We start from the raw sequence: 14,857 nt of genomic DNA, 5'->3' as shown, positions 1-14,857 counted from the left end.
GAGAGCCTCCATGCAGAAGGAATGAAGCTCTGTCAACACCTTGACTTTAGCTCCATCAGACCCACTAAAGGCTTCTGACCCCCAGAATTGCAAGATAAAATTATGTTGGGTTAGTTCACTAAGTCTGTGGTCACTTGTTTTAGCAGCAATAGAAAACGAATACACCTTACTCACCAAGGCAGAGAAAAGTTAAGTAACATGGTCAAGATCAGATGGAAAATGATGATAGAACCAAGATTTGGAATAGGTTGGTCCATGCATTTAGCCACTATGCTATACTGTCTCTTACCTAGGGCCTCTCTAGAGGGTGATACCCTCTGTATTCACAAATAATTATGGAGGATCAGTACCCGCTCACTTAGGAGGAAAAAGACTTAATTAAAATATCATCAGACAGGAATGAATTGGCTTGGGACAGGGGGAAGACTGTCATCTGGCTCCTGTATTCTGTCCCCTGACAGCATTGCTACCATATAGCTAACAAGGTAAACCAGTTGTCCCTAAAATCCCAACTCTGGACTTGAGTATAAGGAGGGATATTGTTGATCTGCCTTCTCCTCTCTATTAGAGTACATACAGACAAGGATGTTTCAAAGGTGGGGGCTCAAGGCAGGGCCTAATTGGCATTTATTCAAATTGTGCTTAATTGAATACTTCATCTGCACCTCAGAAAACCACATGGGGTACAGGTTCTGTAAAGAGGAAGTAATTTTCATTAACAGGATCTAAATTAGTCTGACACAAAGACCTACCTGTGCTGTGACACAGCTAATAATTGCTGTGTAATGATCTTGATGCTGCAGACAAAGGTTTCCTTTTTTATTTTGCCTTTCTTTCCCTTCCTTCCTGGCTTCCTCTCTCCCTCCCTCCCTTCCTTCCTCTCTTCTCTTTTGGTTCTGTATGTCAAGCAGCCACCTTTATTCAGCAGCCAGGCTGGTCATGGTTGGAGGATAGCTGTCCCCGTGTGGCAGGAACCGAGGCCGTGAACCATGCTCCTACTTACATCCCAGAGAAGGCCAGGTGAACTGAGTCTAGCGCAGGCTTGGCCTTGTGTCTTCTTCCTCAAAAGACTGTGTGCTTTAGGCCTCTTGGGAGCCTTCTGCTTTTGGCTGTGTCTTCTACCTGTATTTTTCTTCTACCTCTTTCACTTAGCCCACAAACACTCATAATCCTGAAAGGGTGGGAAAAAAGTGCTTCCAAAGACAAACACTTCTTTAGTCCTATTATCTTTCGAAAATGCAAATAGGAGTTTGTCACTCCGCTCATGAAATACCTTGTGGTGCAGAGTGACCTTCAGGATGAAGGTTATGGTGTCTGTCCTGTCCCTCGCCTGACTACCCTCCCCATCATGTTTACCCACCCAGGCCCCTGGCCGGGTGCAAGCTGGGATGGCTGGTATGACAGCCTAAGAAGACATGTCCCTTTCTAAAATGTGTTTAGTGGGGAATGGAGAAGATAGATACTCTATCAATGTGGCATGGTCAAGCCTATTCCAAATCTTGGTTCTATCATCATTTTCCATCTGATCTTTACCATGTTACTTTTCCCTTCCTGTTTAAGAGATTTGTTATCTGAATTTATTATTCAGAGTAATATGCCAATATTGATAATCTAGATAATACTCTAATCTCTGAGGCAGCAGCTGACAGTCTCCTGACATAGTTCAGGCAGCTTAAATTCTGAAACAGGATAATGCATAGTAACGTGGTGTTGACTAACAAAGAGTATTATCTAGATTATCAATTATTAGTATAATACTCTTTGTTAGTCAACACCACGTTACTATGCATTATCCTGTTTCAGAATTTAAGCTGCCTGAACTATGTCAGGAGACTGTCAGCTGCTGCCTCAGAGATAGGGCACGGCCTCTAGTTATACTGTGTGACAGGCTTTGCAGAGAAATAGGCTTCCACCAAGGAAAAGTGTTATTTTATGATATATTTTAATTACTACTTGAGAGTGTTGTCCACATCCATGGAAGTGGGTGGATTTTCATTTTGCTAAATTTAATGTTAGGCTCAGTGTCATGAGTTGCATCTGGATTAACAGGTGCCCCATTTCCAACATATTCCGGTGGTGTTTGGCACCCTCTACAGTTTGGGCTCTGCAGGAAGTCCCTTAATGGCCCATCCCTTAATTCAGTTTTGTGTCGTGAGTTCTCTGTGCAACCTTAACTATGCCAGGGGGTAGGGTTGGGGTGGGCTGTTGGCTGCTCAGCCCAGTTGTAACCAAGGCTCAGTGTTTACCTGGCGTCAGCATTCCTTTCCTACAGGCAGAGTCCTTCAGCCATGACTGACAAGCAAGGCTTTGTAGTCTGCAGGCTTGTAAAGTGTAGCAGAGCATGAATCCTCATCAGATTCCATACAATACCTGCAGTTTATGGTGCAATGCTGCCTTTAGTTTCCTTGTCATGATCTCTATCTTAACCTTAATCTCCATTCATTTCAGGTTGAAAATAGGTGGGGCTTAGACTGGAGCGATTTAGCAGCAGCAGCAGCAGTATCAGGGCAAGAATCTGGGGTGGAGAGAACACAATCCAAGACAGGGGCTAGCCAGGAACCTGCCAATTCTGTCTGCATTCCAGGGGCTGGGTTCAAAGGGACCCTGCTGAAAGGTGAGGCTCCATCTTCATTCAGGTGATTCTGTTCTCTCCAGTGGTGTCCTGGAGCCCCTGAGGGCCGTCCCAGGGCCAGATGCTGATGAATGGGCATCAGTCACTAGGGAAATACATCTAAGTGCCAGAAGCCTGTGAAGATGGAAGAAAATACCATGAAAGGATGGGCCAGGTAGACTGTAAGGAGTCATGGGCTAAAGGAAAGCTTTGTAGCCCCTGACACACCTACCTGTACAGAGTACCTTTTGGCTCAGGTGTTCCCATTTTCTTAGCTTCTCAATTCTCTTTTCCAGATTGTGACCATCTTGGCAAACATGTCTGTCCTAGAGCAGTGTGCCTCTGACATTATTCAGGAGAACGGTATGTCTTTTCAGTGGCGTGCATGTTATATGGGTTATGTGGCTCTGTGGGACCCTGTGCCTTTGTGTTTGTGTGGAGGCCTCTGTGTGGGTATGTAAACTTGTCCACATGGGTCTCCACATTTGCAAGGGCACGTGAATATGTGCTTATGTGGGCAATGGGCCAATAGGTAAATGTTTGCTTGCTTCCATAGCACTTTGATCTAGTGGGAGGCAGACATGGAACAAAAGATAGGGAATGTCAGGTGCAGGAAACAAAGCAGGGAAGAAGATAAGGTAAAGCCAAGGTAGAGGCATGGCAGCTGCTATTTTAATTAGGGTGGTGAGGAGAAGAGAGAGACTTCATTAGGATCCAAAAGTAAAAACCTATGCCCATAAAGGATGCATTCCAACTTTAAATTATTCTCAGCATACTGGGTTTGGCCACAGGAGAAAGCTGACAGGTGGGGGGTGGGGTCAGGGCAGATGGATCCCTGGATGCCCCACCTGAGAGCATCCGTTTCCTCTTGTTCCTTTGCTCCCACCTCGCGCTGAGAGTGTCACCATGTCCAGGTGAGGTGCCCAGGAGCTGATCTAAGTGGTCTCTACTGGAAAGCAGGTCAGCTGGCTGCCTTGCAGCTGGGAAAGGAGTGGAGAGGGCTTCCTGTGACTGAGAAATAAGGGAGCAATTAGCAACCGGTTGGAAACCAAGAGATGCTAATGAGGAGGAGTGAGCTGGGAGCCTGGACAGCTGCCTCTGCTCCTATTAAGCCCCCTTCTCCCAGGTTGCCTTGCTGTTTTAATACATGTATACATTCCCCATCTCCCTTACTCTATTGAAAAAATATCTTTTTGTGTTAATTTTATGTGATTGGGCTAATAATGAGAAACATTTTTTTGGCCACATTGCATGGCTCTGTTACTAGTTTTGTGACCTCCATTCTTCCATCTGCAAAATGAAACAATAGTAATATCCACCTCACGGGGATGATGTGAGGATTAATATAAAGCTTGTTAGAAGAGTGTCAGGCACAGAATGAGCTCTGCGCTACGTGTATCTGCTCTTTGAGGAAACAGTGGTCGTCTCATAAGGTTTAAGTGAAGAGAGTTTGATGAAGGAACAATTTACAAAAGTGGGGCAGAGTTTGAGGGTTCAGCAGTGGTGGTAATTCAGCCAGGGACCCCTGGAAGACTGTAGAACTCCTTGGTCTGGAGAGAGCAAGCCTTGTGCTGTGAAAGGCAATCCTCCAGTCAAGATACTTGAGACTCTGGCATGCCTTGTCCTGAAGCCTGGTGATTTTGTCTCTCCTGCCCTGACTTGTGTGTGAATGTTGGTGGATTAATGGGCCTTGCTGGAAGGTCAGAAACTGTGACCACCGGTCACCCTTACACTGGGAGGCGGGCCAGGGCAGTCCAAGCTCATTTTTATCAGTCCAGTGATATCAGTGGTGTCCTTCCAGCTAATTTTGCTTCTCCCTCAGGGGCTGAGGCTGAACTGGAGAGAATGTTGGGGAGGCAACATGGCTTTGGGACCTGCTCTCTAAGCTGTAACACCCCTCAACTCTTGGGCGACTCTGTGGCACTGAGCCTGGCTAGAACTTAGAAAATACATTCTGGATTTTTGTTGGCAGCCCCAATTTCATTGCATTTTATCTTTCTCTAGATAAGATTTATATATATTTAAAGGAAACTTTGTGTTTTGTACAATTGTAAGACTTCTCACATGAATACATCCACATTCATTCATTTGATATTCATTCACAAACCTTTGAGCTGAGCCCTTTTCTGACACTTAGGAGAACACCCATTCAGGAAATGGACAAACATCCTTGTCCCCACAGTGCTCACCCGCTAGTATAAGAGAAACTGTTTTTTTTGTCAGGTTCCAGGTACAAAGCTGGGTTAGGGTTAGGGTTTGGAAAATGGCTTCTTAATGGGAACCCTGACCATGAGGTGTCTGTAAAATTTCTTAATTGTGTGGCCCTTCCTGAAGTTGTCATCTTAGTGCCCCCGTTTATGTCACCACAGGTCACAGTATATGCCCAGGACAATCAGACCACAGCTCTGGTTTCAGGGGAAGGTGGAGAAGTTCTCAGCTGACCAAACTGAAGCCTAAACATCTCAGTCCAATTACTCCACCCTCTTCTAGTCATGAAACCCCTCTAAGACATTTGATCTAGTGATTTTCCAGCCTAGGGGTAGGTCATCTCCCACCAGGGAGACCCATTACCCCTGGACCTGTCTCAGATGCAACCAGCATCAGAAGTGAAGCAGTGATGGAAGGTAACCAGTTATCTGAGTTCTCATCCCTAGCTACTTACTGAGTGACCCTGGGCAACATACTTTGCCTTTCTTTGGGCCTCAAAGGGAATTATAATAAATAGTACTTAGTCTCTGAGGCTGTTAGGAGGTTTTAGGGATCATGCATTTACTGTGTATTTAGCACAGCATCAGGGATGTAGTAAAAGCTCAGTGATAGCATTCAGTTCAGTTCAGTTCAGTCGTTGCTCAGTTGTGCCCGACTCTTTGTGACCCCATGAATCACAGCATGTCAGGCCTCCCTGTCCATCACCAACTCCCGGAGCTCACTCAAATAGCATTAAAAAAAATTTCAAAGGATGTCCTCCAAAGGTCCCTCCCAGGTATAGTGCCTTGGTATGTGGAAGCAGAGACACCCCTAGGACAGATGGAGCAGGAGTGGCCTTCTGCAGGTTCCTTCTGTGGTTGAGACCCATGAGTCACCCCAACAGCCTTGGCTTGAGCCTGCAACTCCATCCAGCTGGCCCTGCTCAGGTAGCTACCAACTGTTCCTCGCTTTCCACTCAGGGGTCCAACTTATCATGGGCATGCTGTCTGAGAAGCCAAGATCTGGGACCCCTGCCGAGGTGGCGGCCTGCGAGAGAGTCCAGCAGAAGGCTGCAGTGACCCTGGCCCGTCTCAGCCGAGACCCGGATGTGGCACGGGAGGCCGTGCGGCTGAGCTGTGAGTGGTGCTGGCCGGGGCAGGGGTGGTGGAGGGGTGGTCCGGGCTGGGAGCAGTCCTGCTTTCACATTGGTGGTGGCGATGGATGACTCAGAGCAGGGCTGGCTGTGCTGGGAAATGCTGGTGTGGGGCCCCAGGGTGTACCAAGTGACCTTCCTTTCCCCTGGGGCGGAAGCTGGAGAGAGGAGGAGTCTAGAGAGGTTTAAGTTGGCCGGAGGGTGACTGACTTATGGGCTTCCTGTTAATGAGGACCTCATTCTTCATTCTCCCACTCATTTCATTCATTCAGTATTCACCTACTCTTATTTACTGAGCCGCCCATTCATTTACTCATAAATTCATCCTTTTGGTCATTCATTTATTACTTCATTTATCCACCATTATCTCATTCATAACTCACTCATTAAATCCCTCATTCATTCCTTCATTCGGTTAGTCCATCATTTATTTACCCAACAAGTGTTTCCAGAGCACCCACTCTATGCTGGGCTCTGTTCTGAGTGCTGGGCATAAAACACTGCTTATAACTGCAACCTGATGACAGTGGCTGACAGTCTAATGCAGGTAACAGATATGGAAAGAAAAGTTTGCCCTTGAATAGCATCAAGTAATGCTCAAAGGATGTCGATGGCATGATTGGCACACAGAGGAAGTAGTCTACATTTACCTGGATGGGGCAAATAATATTTTAACACGGAAATGAATCCTTAGCTGTAGTTTGAGGAGTTATTCTGGTGTGAAGGCTAAGAAGGAGTGCCCCAGGTAGAGGCAGGAGATGGCAGTGTTCCTGACCATCCAGGCACTGGAGGACAGCAAGAGGTGGTCCTGGGGCAGCATAGAGTCCTGGCTCCATAATGACTTTATGGAGAACAAACATCAAGAATCTGTCTGCACACTTTTTATTACTATGTTATGAATTTTTCCCTGTTGTTTTTAGAGTTTGAGAGAAGTCATTTTGTATTGAAAAACAAGGTCATTTATTTTACTTTCCTCTGTAAAGGCTTAGGAAATATTGGCCTACTCAATCTGCAGTCTTCTTTAATTTTAGCCACAATATATTTTCTGACTCAAATGGGCAATTGGGGAAGAAAAAGTTACTAAGATGTAAACATTGAGTTTAGCTCTGATAAAGTACGTGCGTGGGAAATTCTTTCTTAGAAGGACCTGTAGTATCTCCTGTGGCTTGTCCCTCTGCACTGTGGATGAGCTCCATCCTGGTCAGTGTTCTGATGCTCAGGGAAAAGGTTTTGATGCTGCAGCTAACTCTGTGCCTGACCAAGGTTCATTTACACCCGAGGGAGCAGAAAGCTCCCCCACAGACTCCTCAGAGGGGTTTATCCCCCTTCCCTATTGATTGGCGGCCATCTGCCTCTACGCGGCTCCATGCAGAGGGCTGTGGTAAGAGACTGGAACACCTTTGGGTCAGGCCTGGCCACACCCATCCTGACCCAGGTGTGAGGGTCTCCCCATGTCTCTTGCAGGTATGTCTCGCCTCATTGAACTCTGCCGCTCGCCCTCGGAGAGGAACAGCAGTGACGCCGTGCTTGTGGCCTGCCTGGTGAGATCCCAGTTTCCCCGCCTCTTCCTTCCTGGGCTTTGGGGTTGCAGACCAGGGACCAGGGGATCAGGCTATGTCATGGTTGACTTGGGTACAGGCAACTTATTTTGGGTTTCCACTTTCCTCTTTAAAATGGTAGCAAGAATAATACTTGTTTCACTAAGTTCGTAAGATTGTGAGGAAAATTATGCAAGGCCATATAGGTAAAAGGCAGAGGCCTGGAGAACCTCCATTATACATGTTTAGTAGCTATGAACCTTTGAGGTTCTGGGGGATCTAATAGCAGGTCATGACCAGAGCGGGGGCTGGCAGGATGCTGGGTGGTGCTGATGATGCTTGCAGCATATGGTTGCTAGGGTCTGATGTCTTCTGCCTGTTCCAAAGAGGACACTGTAAGAAAGCCTCCTTTTCTCCTCAGGTAGAGCCCCTCGACTGGTGCTCTTCCAGCTTTGTAGCTCCCTTCTTCTTTGTGGAGCAGGACAGGGCAGGACAAAGTATTATTTGGCTTGTCCCCAGGATCTTCACCCAACCAAGCTAGCACATCCTGAGAAGTCCCTACCCAACTTCTTGATGCTTGGGTCCACCATGAAAGCACCAACAGCACCAGATGGGGAACAGATGCCTTGTCTCTGTACTCCTCCCTGCTAGGCTGCATCGAATCCTAAAGCAGAGCAGCTGGAAACATCCAGGAGCAGGGAAGCCCATTGTAAAACCCCTTTAACTTCTAGAAGGGGGTGCAAGATCTTTCATTGGCCCTCAAAGACTGTGTAGGAGAAGGGACAGACCTAGAGGTTCTTCAAGCTGTTTCACAATAAAGCCCCTCCTCACCCCATCCTTTTTTTTTTCAAACTGATCCCATCCCATTTCTGGGAGCTCCTATTAGGCAGCGTGTGGTGGTAGGAATAGCAGGCATTTTAGTCAGACACACCTGTCTTGATTTTGCCATTAATGAGCTGTATAACATTGGGTAGGCCACTAAGTGCTGTAAATTTTATTCAATAAGTATTTGCTGAGTGATTATATGGGCCATGTATTCTCCTAGGCATCTTGGGGATGACAGATGTGGGGGAAAAAAGAGAAAAATCTCAGCTCTGATGGGGCTTTTATTTTGGTATATATAGAACAACCTTCATCTCTTCTGTGCTGTGAGGAAGCTGGTGAAGCGTATGGACCCCTTCTCAGTATTAGTTTTTATAATGCATAAAGTAAAATATATAGAATTAAAAAGGAAAGCAATCATATTAAAATAATTATTAGACTATTTAAACAGGTGACATAGTAATAGCAGTTCTATTCAGTCACTCAGTTGTGTACAACTCTTTGCGACCCCATAGACTGCAGCACACCAGACTTCCTTGTTCATCACCAACTCCCGGAACTTGCTCAGACTCATGTCCATCGAGTTGGTGATGCCATCCAACCAACTCATGGATGTTGGAGTTGGACGCATGGAGTCTTGACTAGCAATGAGCATAAATAATTTTGAAAGCACCTCCAAAAACTGTAATGGGATGTGAAATTGTTACTGAACCAAACTTGGGTCCATATGCCCATGGGCAGTAAAGCCATTCCACTGACACTGGGTTGTGGAGAAAGAAAGTGCAGTGTTTTTGCAGGTGCCAAGTAAGGAGGTCAGGTAACCAGTGCTTAAAAGGCTCAAACTCCCCAAAGGCTTTCAGGGGAAGTTTTTTCAAGACAGGATAAGGGAGGAGGTTTGTGGGGTGTGTGTGATCAACTCATGGACATTCTCCTGATTGGTTGGTGGTTAGGTGATCTGGAGTTAGCAGCATCATCCTTCTTATTTCAACTGGTTGAGAGTCTACGTGGGCAGCATAGAGTTAACTTCTTCCACCTGGTGGGGGTTTCAGTATCTGTAAAACAGATCAAAGGACATGGCTCAGAATATTATACACATCCGCTGAGGAGAAACTAAAGGCTTTTGACTTTGTTTAATGGCTTAACTATCATTATTTTGTCTTGCTCGACTATTTGCCTTTTCTTTCTGCATTTCTCTCTTCTCTGATTAAATGTACTCTTTGGAACTCGGGGAAGCCTGGGAGACTAAAGTCTTCCTACGGACAAGAGGCAGGTAGAAGATATGGTGGGAGAGGTGTGCTGTTCCACAAAGGCTCCACAGGGCCCTGAAATGAGAGTGTTAGTTGCTCAGTCATGCCCGACTCTTTGTGATTTCATGGACTCTAGCCCACCAGGGTCTTCTGTCCATGGAATTCTTCAGGCAGGAATACTGGACTGGGTTCATTCCTTCTGCTTCTGGATCTTCCTGACCCAGGGTCCTGCTCAGTTACGAAAGCCCTGTGATTCCTGTTGGTGAACAAGTGACAGTTACTGCTGAGACTTCTCGATTTGTCACTGCAGTCACAGCTTGACAAAGTTTTTTTGTCCTTTTAAAGGCTATTTCATTCAATTGGAGGGCAGTGAATGTAAAGATATAGTATTTTTCACAGGCATTTTTCCCCCACAGACCGTAATTCTGTCTGGTCTGCTGAATACATGGAGAGAGTTAATACCTGCAAATACATAGTCAACTACTGCATCTTCACAACTTGGGCGGCCAGCAACTGCCTGACACTGAATAGGCCCTAAAGAAACGTCGAGCGGTTATAAAGCTTCATTCAGACATGGGGGCTTATTATGACTCATTTTCCATCTTTATCATTAGGTTGAAAAAGAGCGCACAGACGGGCTTGGCCTCTTATTTTCCATCACTTGAAGGACTTTCCGGTGGAAAAGGGATTAAATTTCTCCCTTGTGGACAGGTTTTTGGATGCTGAATAGAGGCCCTTCCTCCTGAATCCATCCTTAATGTGGCTGCTGGCCTGATTTTCCTCATGACCGTTTACAATCATGACCTTTCCACGAGCAGCCCTTCCCTGGGGCCCCCTTCCTTATGGCTTACTGTCTATGTGCTCAGCCCTTTGTAGCCGGGCTCTGACCTCTGAAGACCTCCCACTGCCTCCAGGCCCTTTCCAGCTCAGGTCTGAGTGCCCTGAACCACCCTGACACTGAGCTTTGTCCCTTGTCCCAGGCAGATGCCCTCTCTACAGCTCTGCCTACACTTCCTTCAAGGCTCGGATCAAAATCCTCCAAAAATGAGGCTGAAATACAGGGAGTACACAGTGTGTACCTGGACCTGCCTGCTTGGATTTTGTTTTCCCCAGTAGAAGGCAGGCTGTGTTATCCTGTGTTCTACATGCTATGAGGGGAGGCCCTTGGAATTCCAACAGAGGCCTGCCTGATGCTGAAGGTCTTGACTTTTTGCCCAGACCTTCTTGTTTCCAGCCATGCTTTCTCCCCTTATGCCTAATGGCCCAGTCACGCTACCTTGGCTCATGGGAGGGGGTCTGTACTTCTCACCCTCTACCCTAGAAGCTTCTCAGGGCTGGGGTTCTTTCCCAGCTCTTGTGTTTCCATAGAACCTTAGGTTTGGTGACTGTTTCTTGACCGGCTGAGGAAGCAATGGACTTGTCTGCCCACCCCCAGTCCCCAGTGCTGGAGGGTGTTCACGATTTGACCCCCAGATGGGGCTCTATGACGCCTGGCTGGTGAGCTGGGGGCCACTTGGAGCCTGGCCTGATGGATGGAGTTGGGGGTACCTCTCTTGGCCCTCCCTAAGCCTTCTTCCCAGTTTCAGAGGTGCTCTTCAGGTGAAGGGAGGACACCTCACTTATCATCTCCCACGTCTGGAAAAGCAGCCGCACAGACTGCCTCTTGCAAACAGAATTGATTTTTCCTTAATGAAGCGGCTGTCAGAGGGCTGTAGGGCTTGTTTAAGACTTGGCTGTTTTCAGACTGTCTGGGAATGAGGTCCTGGGAATATTGGCTATTAACAACCCTCTGAGGAAAGGAGAGGCCAAGGAAAGGCTTCAGAGGGGGAGGAGTCCTTTGAGCTCCTGGACCCTGAGGAGGGGGTGCTCTGGGGTCATTGGGGTTCATGTCCTGCACACTTTCTGAGGACCCTGGGGAGTGGAGGATGTCTGTTTGCCTTTGTGGTTTTTTGGGTCTGTTTCTAATTCTCTCTTGTGTTTTGCTGTTCTCTCCCTCTAAAGGTTGCCTCCTGCCTTAGGGAAGTTTCTCTCTCCTCCGCTGCCTCCATTCTTTTTACCCCCCAGTCCTCTCCCCTGTCTCGATCCCTCCTCACCTCCTCCCACCTATTATCCTCTTGTTCCCAGGGGGTGCTCTTTTTTTCTCTGACTCCATCTCTTTCTCTCTCCGTCCCCTTTTCATGTTTACTCTCTTTTCTTTTCCAAGTTCATCTATGTCTCTCTTTTTACAGTTCCTTCTTGTTCTGTTTTCCTGATGCCCTTTTTCTCTGTGCGTAATTTCCTCCTTCTACCTCAATTTTTCTTTTCATGGGTCTATTTTCTATTTCTTTGTCTTCCTTTTGCTTTATTTTTACCCTTGATAATGTAAAATACATTGATGGCCTCATATTCTTGGATCTGTGGAAGATCCTTGATTCCATTTTTTACAGTGACACCTTGAAGGCAGTGGGGTTATTTCTCCCAGTTGCAGCCAAGAGGAATCAGAAAGGGTAGAGTTCAGCCTTTATCCCTTGGGGACGTCATACCCAGGAGAGGCAGGACACACTAGTTAGAGACAGTCTCCTGGGATCTCCCTCCTGCCACCAGTGGCTAAGACTCTGCTCGTGATCAGAGATGCATGGCCCTTATCCTTGATCCAGCTGGGATATGGCAATGCCTGTTAGTCCAATAGACAAGCCATCCTCTCTTTACAGCAACTTGGAGATTTCTCAGCACTAGGTTACCTCTCATGTCTAGGTAATGAGCTACATATTTGCTCTGTACTCAGTATAAGCTAGTGTTTGGGGCTTGCAGCATCCTGCCTGTGTTTAGGTCTGACGGCCCTGGAGTTGGACTGCTGTGTGGTCTTGGGAAGGCCAGTTTCCCTCTCTTAGTCTCATTTCTAAATTGGAGATCATGATACTTACCTTGCTGTATCCTATGGGGATTAAATGCAATACCATGTAGATACTCAGTAAGAGTTTGCATTCCTCCTCCTTTGCTTCTCTGCCATTCCAAATAGTCTCCTCTCTGTTTTCCAAGGGAAGGGCATCCTTAAACTCCCATCTTGATCCCTGCTGTATTTAGGTTTGAGAAGAGGGAAAGAATTAATATTCATTGAACATTTAGTGTGCATGGCTTCAGCTAACCAGCAAAGAGGTCTGGGTAGGTACACAGCATACATTTATAGTTTAAAGGTTGCTCTAGCAGTAAAACTCAGTTTAATATTTGTTCATTTTTTCCCCAGAAAACATTTATTGAGTCCTGTGGCAAGCCTTGTTCTACCTGCTGTAGGTAGAGCAAAAAATACAACAGTCTCTGTTTTTGAGGAGCTAAGAGTCTGGTGTGGGAGATAAATACCTAAATAATAATTGCAGTTGAGTGTGAGAAGGTCAAAGTAGACAGAGGAGGGAGGGATTTTCTCTGCTTCAAGGAATCAGGGAAGGCTTCACAGAGAAGGTGACAGTGGGCCAGGCCTTGCAGGATGAATACACCTGCTGGCTAGAAAAGAGTGGAAAGGGGCTTCATGTCAAGAGGAAAATCTGAGTAAGGGCACATGGATATAAAATAGGATGGCATACTCAGGGAAGAGCGCAACACTCAGTATATGGGGACCTGGTTTCACTCTGCTTGCACCTCTTTTTCCTGTTCATCCCCATCTTGGTGGCAGAATTTCCATCTCCTTCAACTTTATGACATTGTTTCTTTTCTCTCTTCCCTCCTCTCCATTCCAAATACTTTAGAACCTTGCTGAATTCATGGATGAATGAATAGTCCTTGTTGTTCTAATGTCCCTCTAGGGACCTGGAAGTGAGAATATATTCCACTAATGCTTCTGGCAGTTCTAGTCTCTATGATAAACAAATCTTGAGCTTAAATATGTCGCTAAATTGACCAAACCCTTAAAATGACAAATCTTTAAAACAATCAGTTTCCTAAGATCAGCGAAAAACCAAGGTGGCAAGATCATCAAGACCATGAAAACTTTCAAAAGACATCCACCCTCTTGATCAAGGTACCAATGAAGCAAGGTGACTGTGTCATAAGGTTGCTATGGTGACTAGGTGACCAAAAGGACCAGCCCACTAAGGTGTCAAGGTGATGATGAGCTCAAATTGGCTGATAAATGAGCCACATACTGAAATGCATCTCTCAGGGAAGGCGCAGGCCTACATGAACCTGAGCAGACCCAGTGTGACCTCTTCTGTTTTCTCATTAGGCTGCTCTGCGTAGACTGGCCAGTGTCTGTCCTGAAGGCCTCCAGGACTCAGACTTCCAGCAGCTGGTACAGCCCCGGCTTGTGGACTCTTTCTTACTCTGCAGCAACATGGAGGAGAGTTTTGTGTAGCAAGTGTGGGAGACAAAAGACATTCAGCATCATTCTCAAGACCCTATCTGAGTACATTTTTGTGAACGTACCTGATTATACACCAGCCCTTCACCTCCTTATTTATACTTAATTTATTTTTTATGTGAAATGAACAGAGGGCTAAATGTTCTGGCAACATCATCAGGCAGTCTGTGGTCTTTGGGAGTCTTTTTAAAAATTTTTTTGACTTCTGTGACCTTTTAGTTGCAGATGTTGAAATGCATAATGGCTAATATGACAGATTGTCATGGGTGATTTCACTTCCTCTTGCTTTCTCTACTCTCAATATGTAATCTTGCATCCTTTTTTAAGAAATTTGAGAACCAGAGTATTTTGGCTGTCCAGCAGTTTTTTTTTTTTAAGTTAGATTTGTTCTTTCTAAAATATTGTAAATGAATTTCATAGTTGGACAGACTATACTGGAAGGAAATTCTAGTTTTATTCTTAATAAATATAATCATGTAAAATGTTTCTTGAATTTTCTGATTGTATTATGTCTCAGACTAAATTCTTGCTCCCCAAAGTTTCATGCCACAAAAACTTTCTCAACTATTAAAACTGCATAGAAGCTTATATTGTCTTCATAGTTGTGTAAATGGGTCAAGTTCTGAGTGATTTAGTGAGAAAGCAGAAGATTTCCAAAGCCCCAGGAACTCAGTTTCCTTTGGCTTGCTTTTTTTAACCTCATGGTAAATAGTATCCTCAGATGAGGTATTAAGTAATCAAAACTTAATGCATTGACACCAAAAGATATATGGGCAGATCAGTGGAACAGAAGAGGGAGCCCAGAAATAAACTCACGTACCTACAGTCAATCTTTGACAAAGGAGGCAAAAATATACAGTGGAACAAAGATAGTTTATTTAATAAGTGGTGCTGGGAAAAACTGGATAACCACATGTAAAAGAATAAAATTAGAACATTCCCTAATACCATATAAACAACACAAAAATA

The 14,857-nt window shown here is 45.6% G+C and overlaps 1 protein-coding gene across 1 annotated transcript in view; it reads left to right on the top strand.

Annotated features, from left to right (window-relative positions):
* The window catches only part of INSC (INSC spindle orientation adaptor protein), a 134,588-nt gene extending 120,261 nt beyond the window's left edge, over nucleotides 1-14,327 (top strand). The window contains exons 10-13 of the mRNA XM_055422509.2: nucleotides 2,908-2,974; nucleotides 5,779-5,934; nucleotides 7,416-7,492; nucleotides 13,754-14,327. Coding sequence (XP_055278484.2) covers nucleotides 2,908-2,974; nucleotides 5,779-5,934; nucleotides 7,416-7,492; nucleotides 13,754-13,882 — 429 coding nt within the window. The 3' untranslated portion in view covers nucleotides 13,883-14,327. The remainder of the gene's footprint in view (nucleotides 1-2,907; nucleotides 2,975-5,778; nucleotides 5,935-7,415; nucleotides 7,493-13,753) is intronic.
* The last annotated feature ends 530 nt before the right edge of the window (nucleotides 14,328-14,857 follow it).

This window comes from Moschus berezovskii, chromosome 14 (assembly GCF_049115385.1).
Source record: "Moschus berezovskii isolate FMDL1 chromosome 14, NW_MosBer_1.0, whole genome shotgun sequence".
Classification (NCBI taxonomy): Eukaryota; Metazoa; Chordata; class Mammalia; order Artiodactyla; family Moschidae; genus Moschus; species Moschus berezovskii.
Note: the sequence above shows the minus strand (reverse complement) of the source record. Positions and strands in the feature narration are given on the sequence as shown.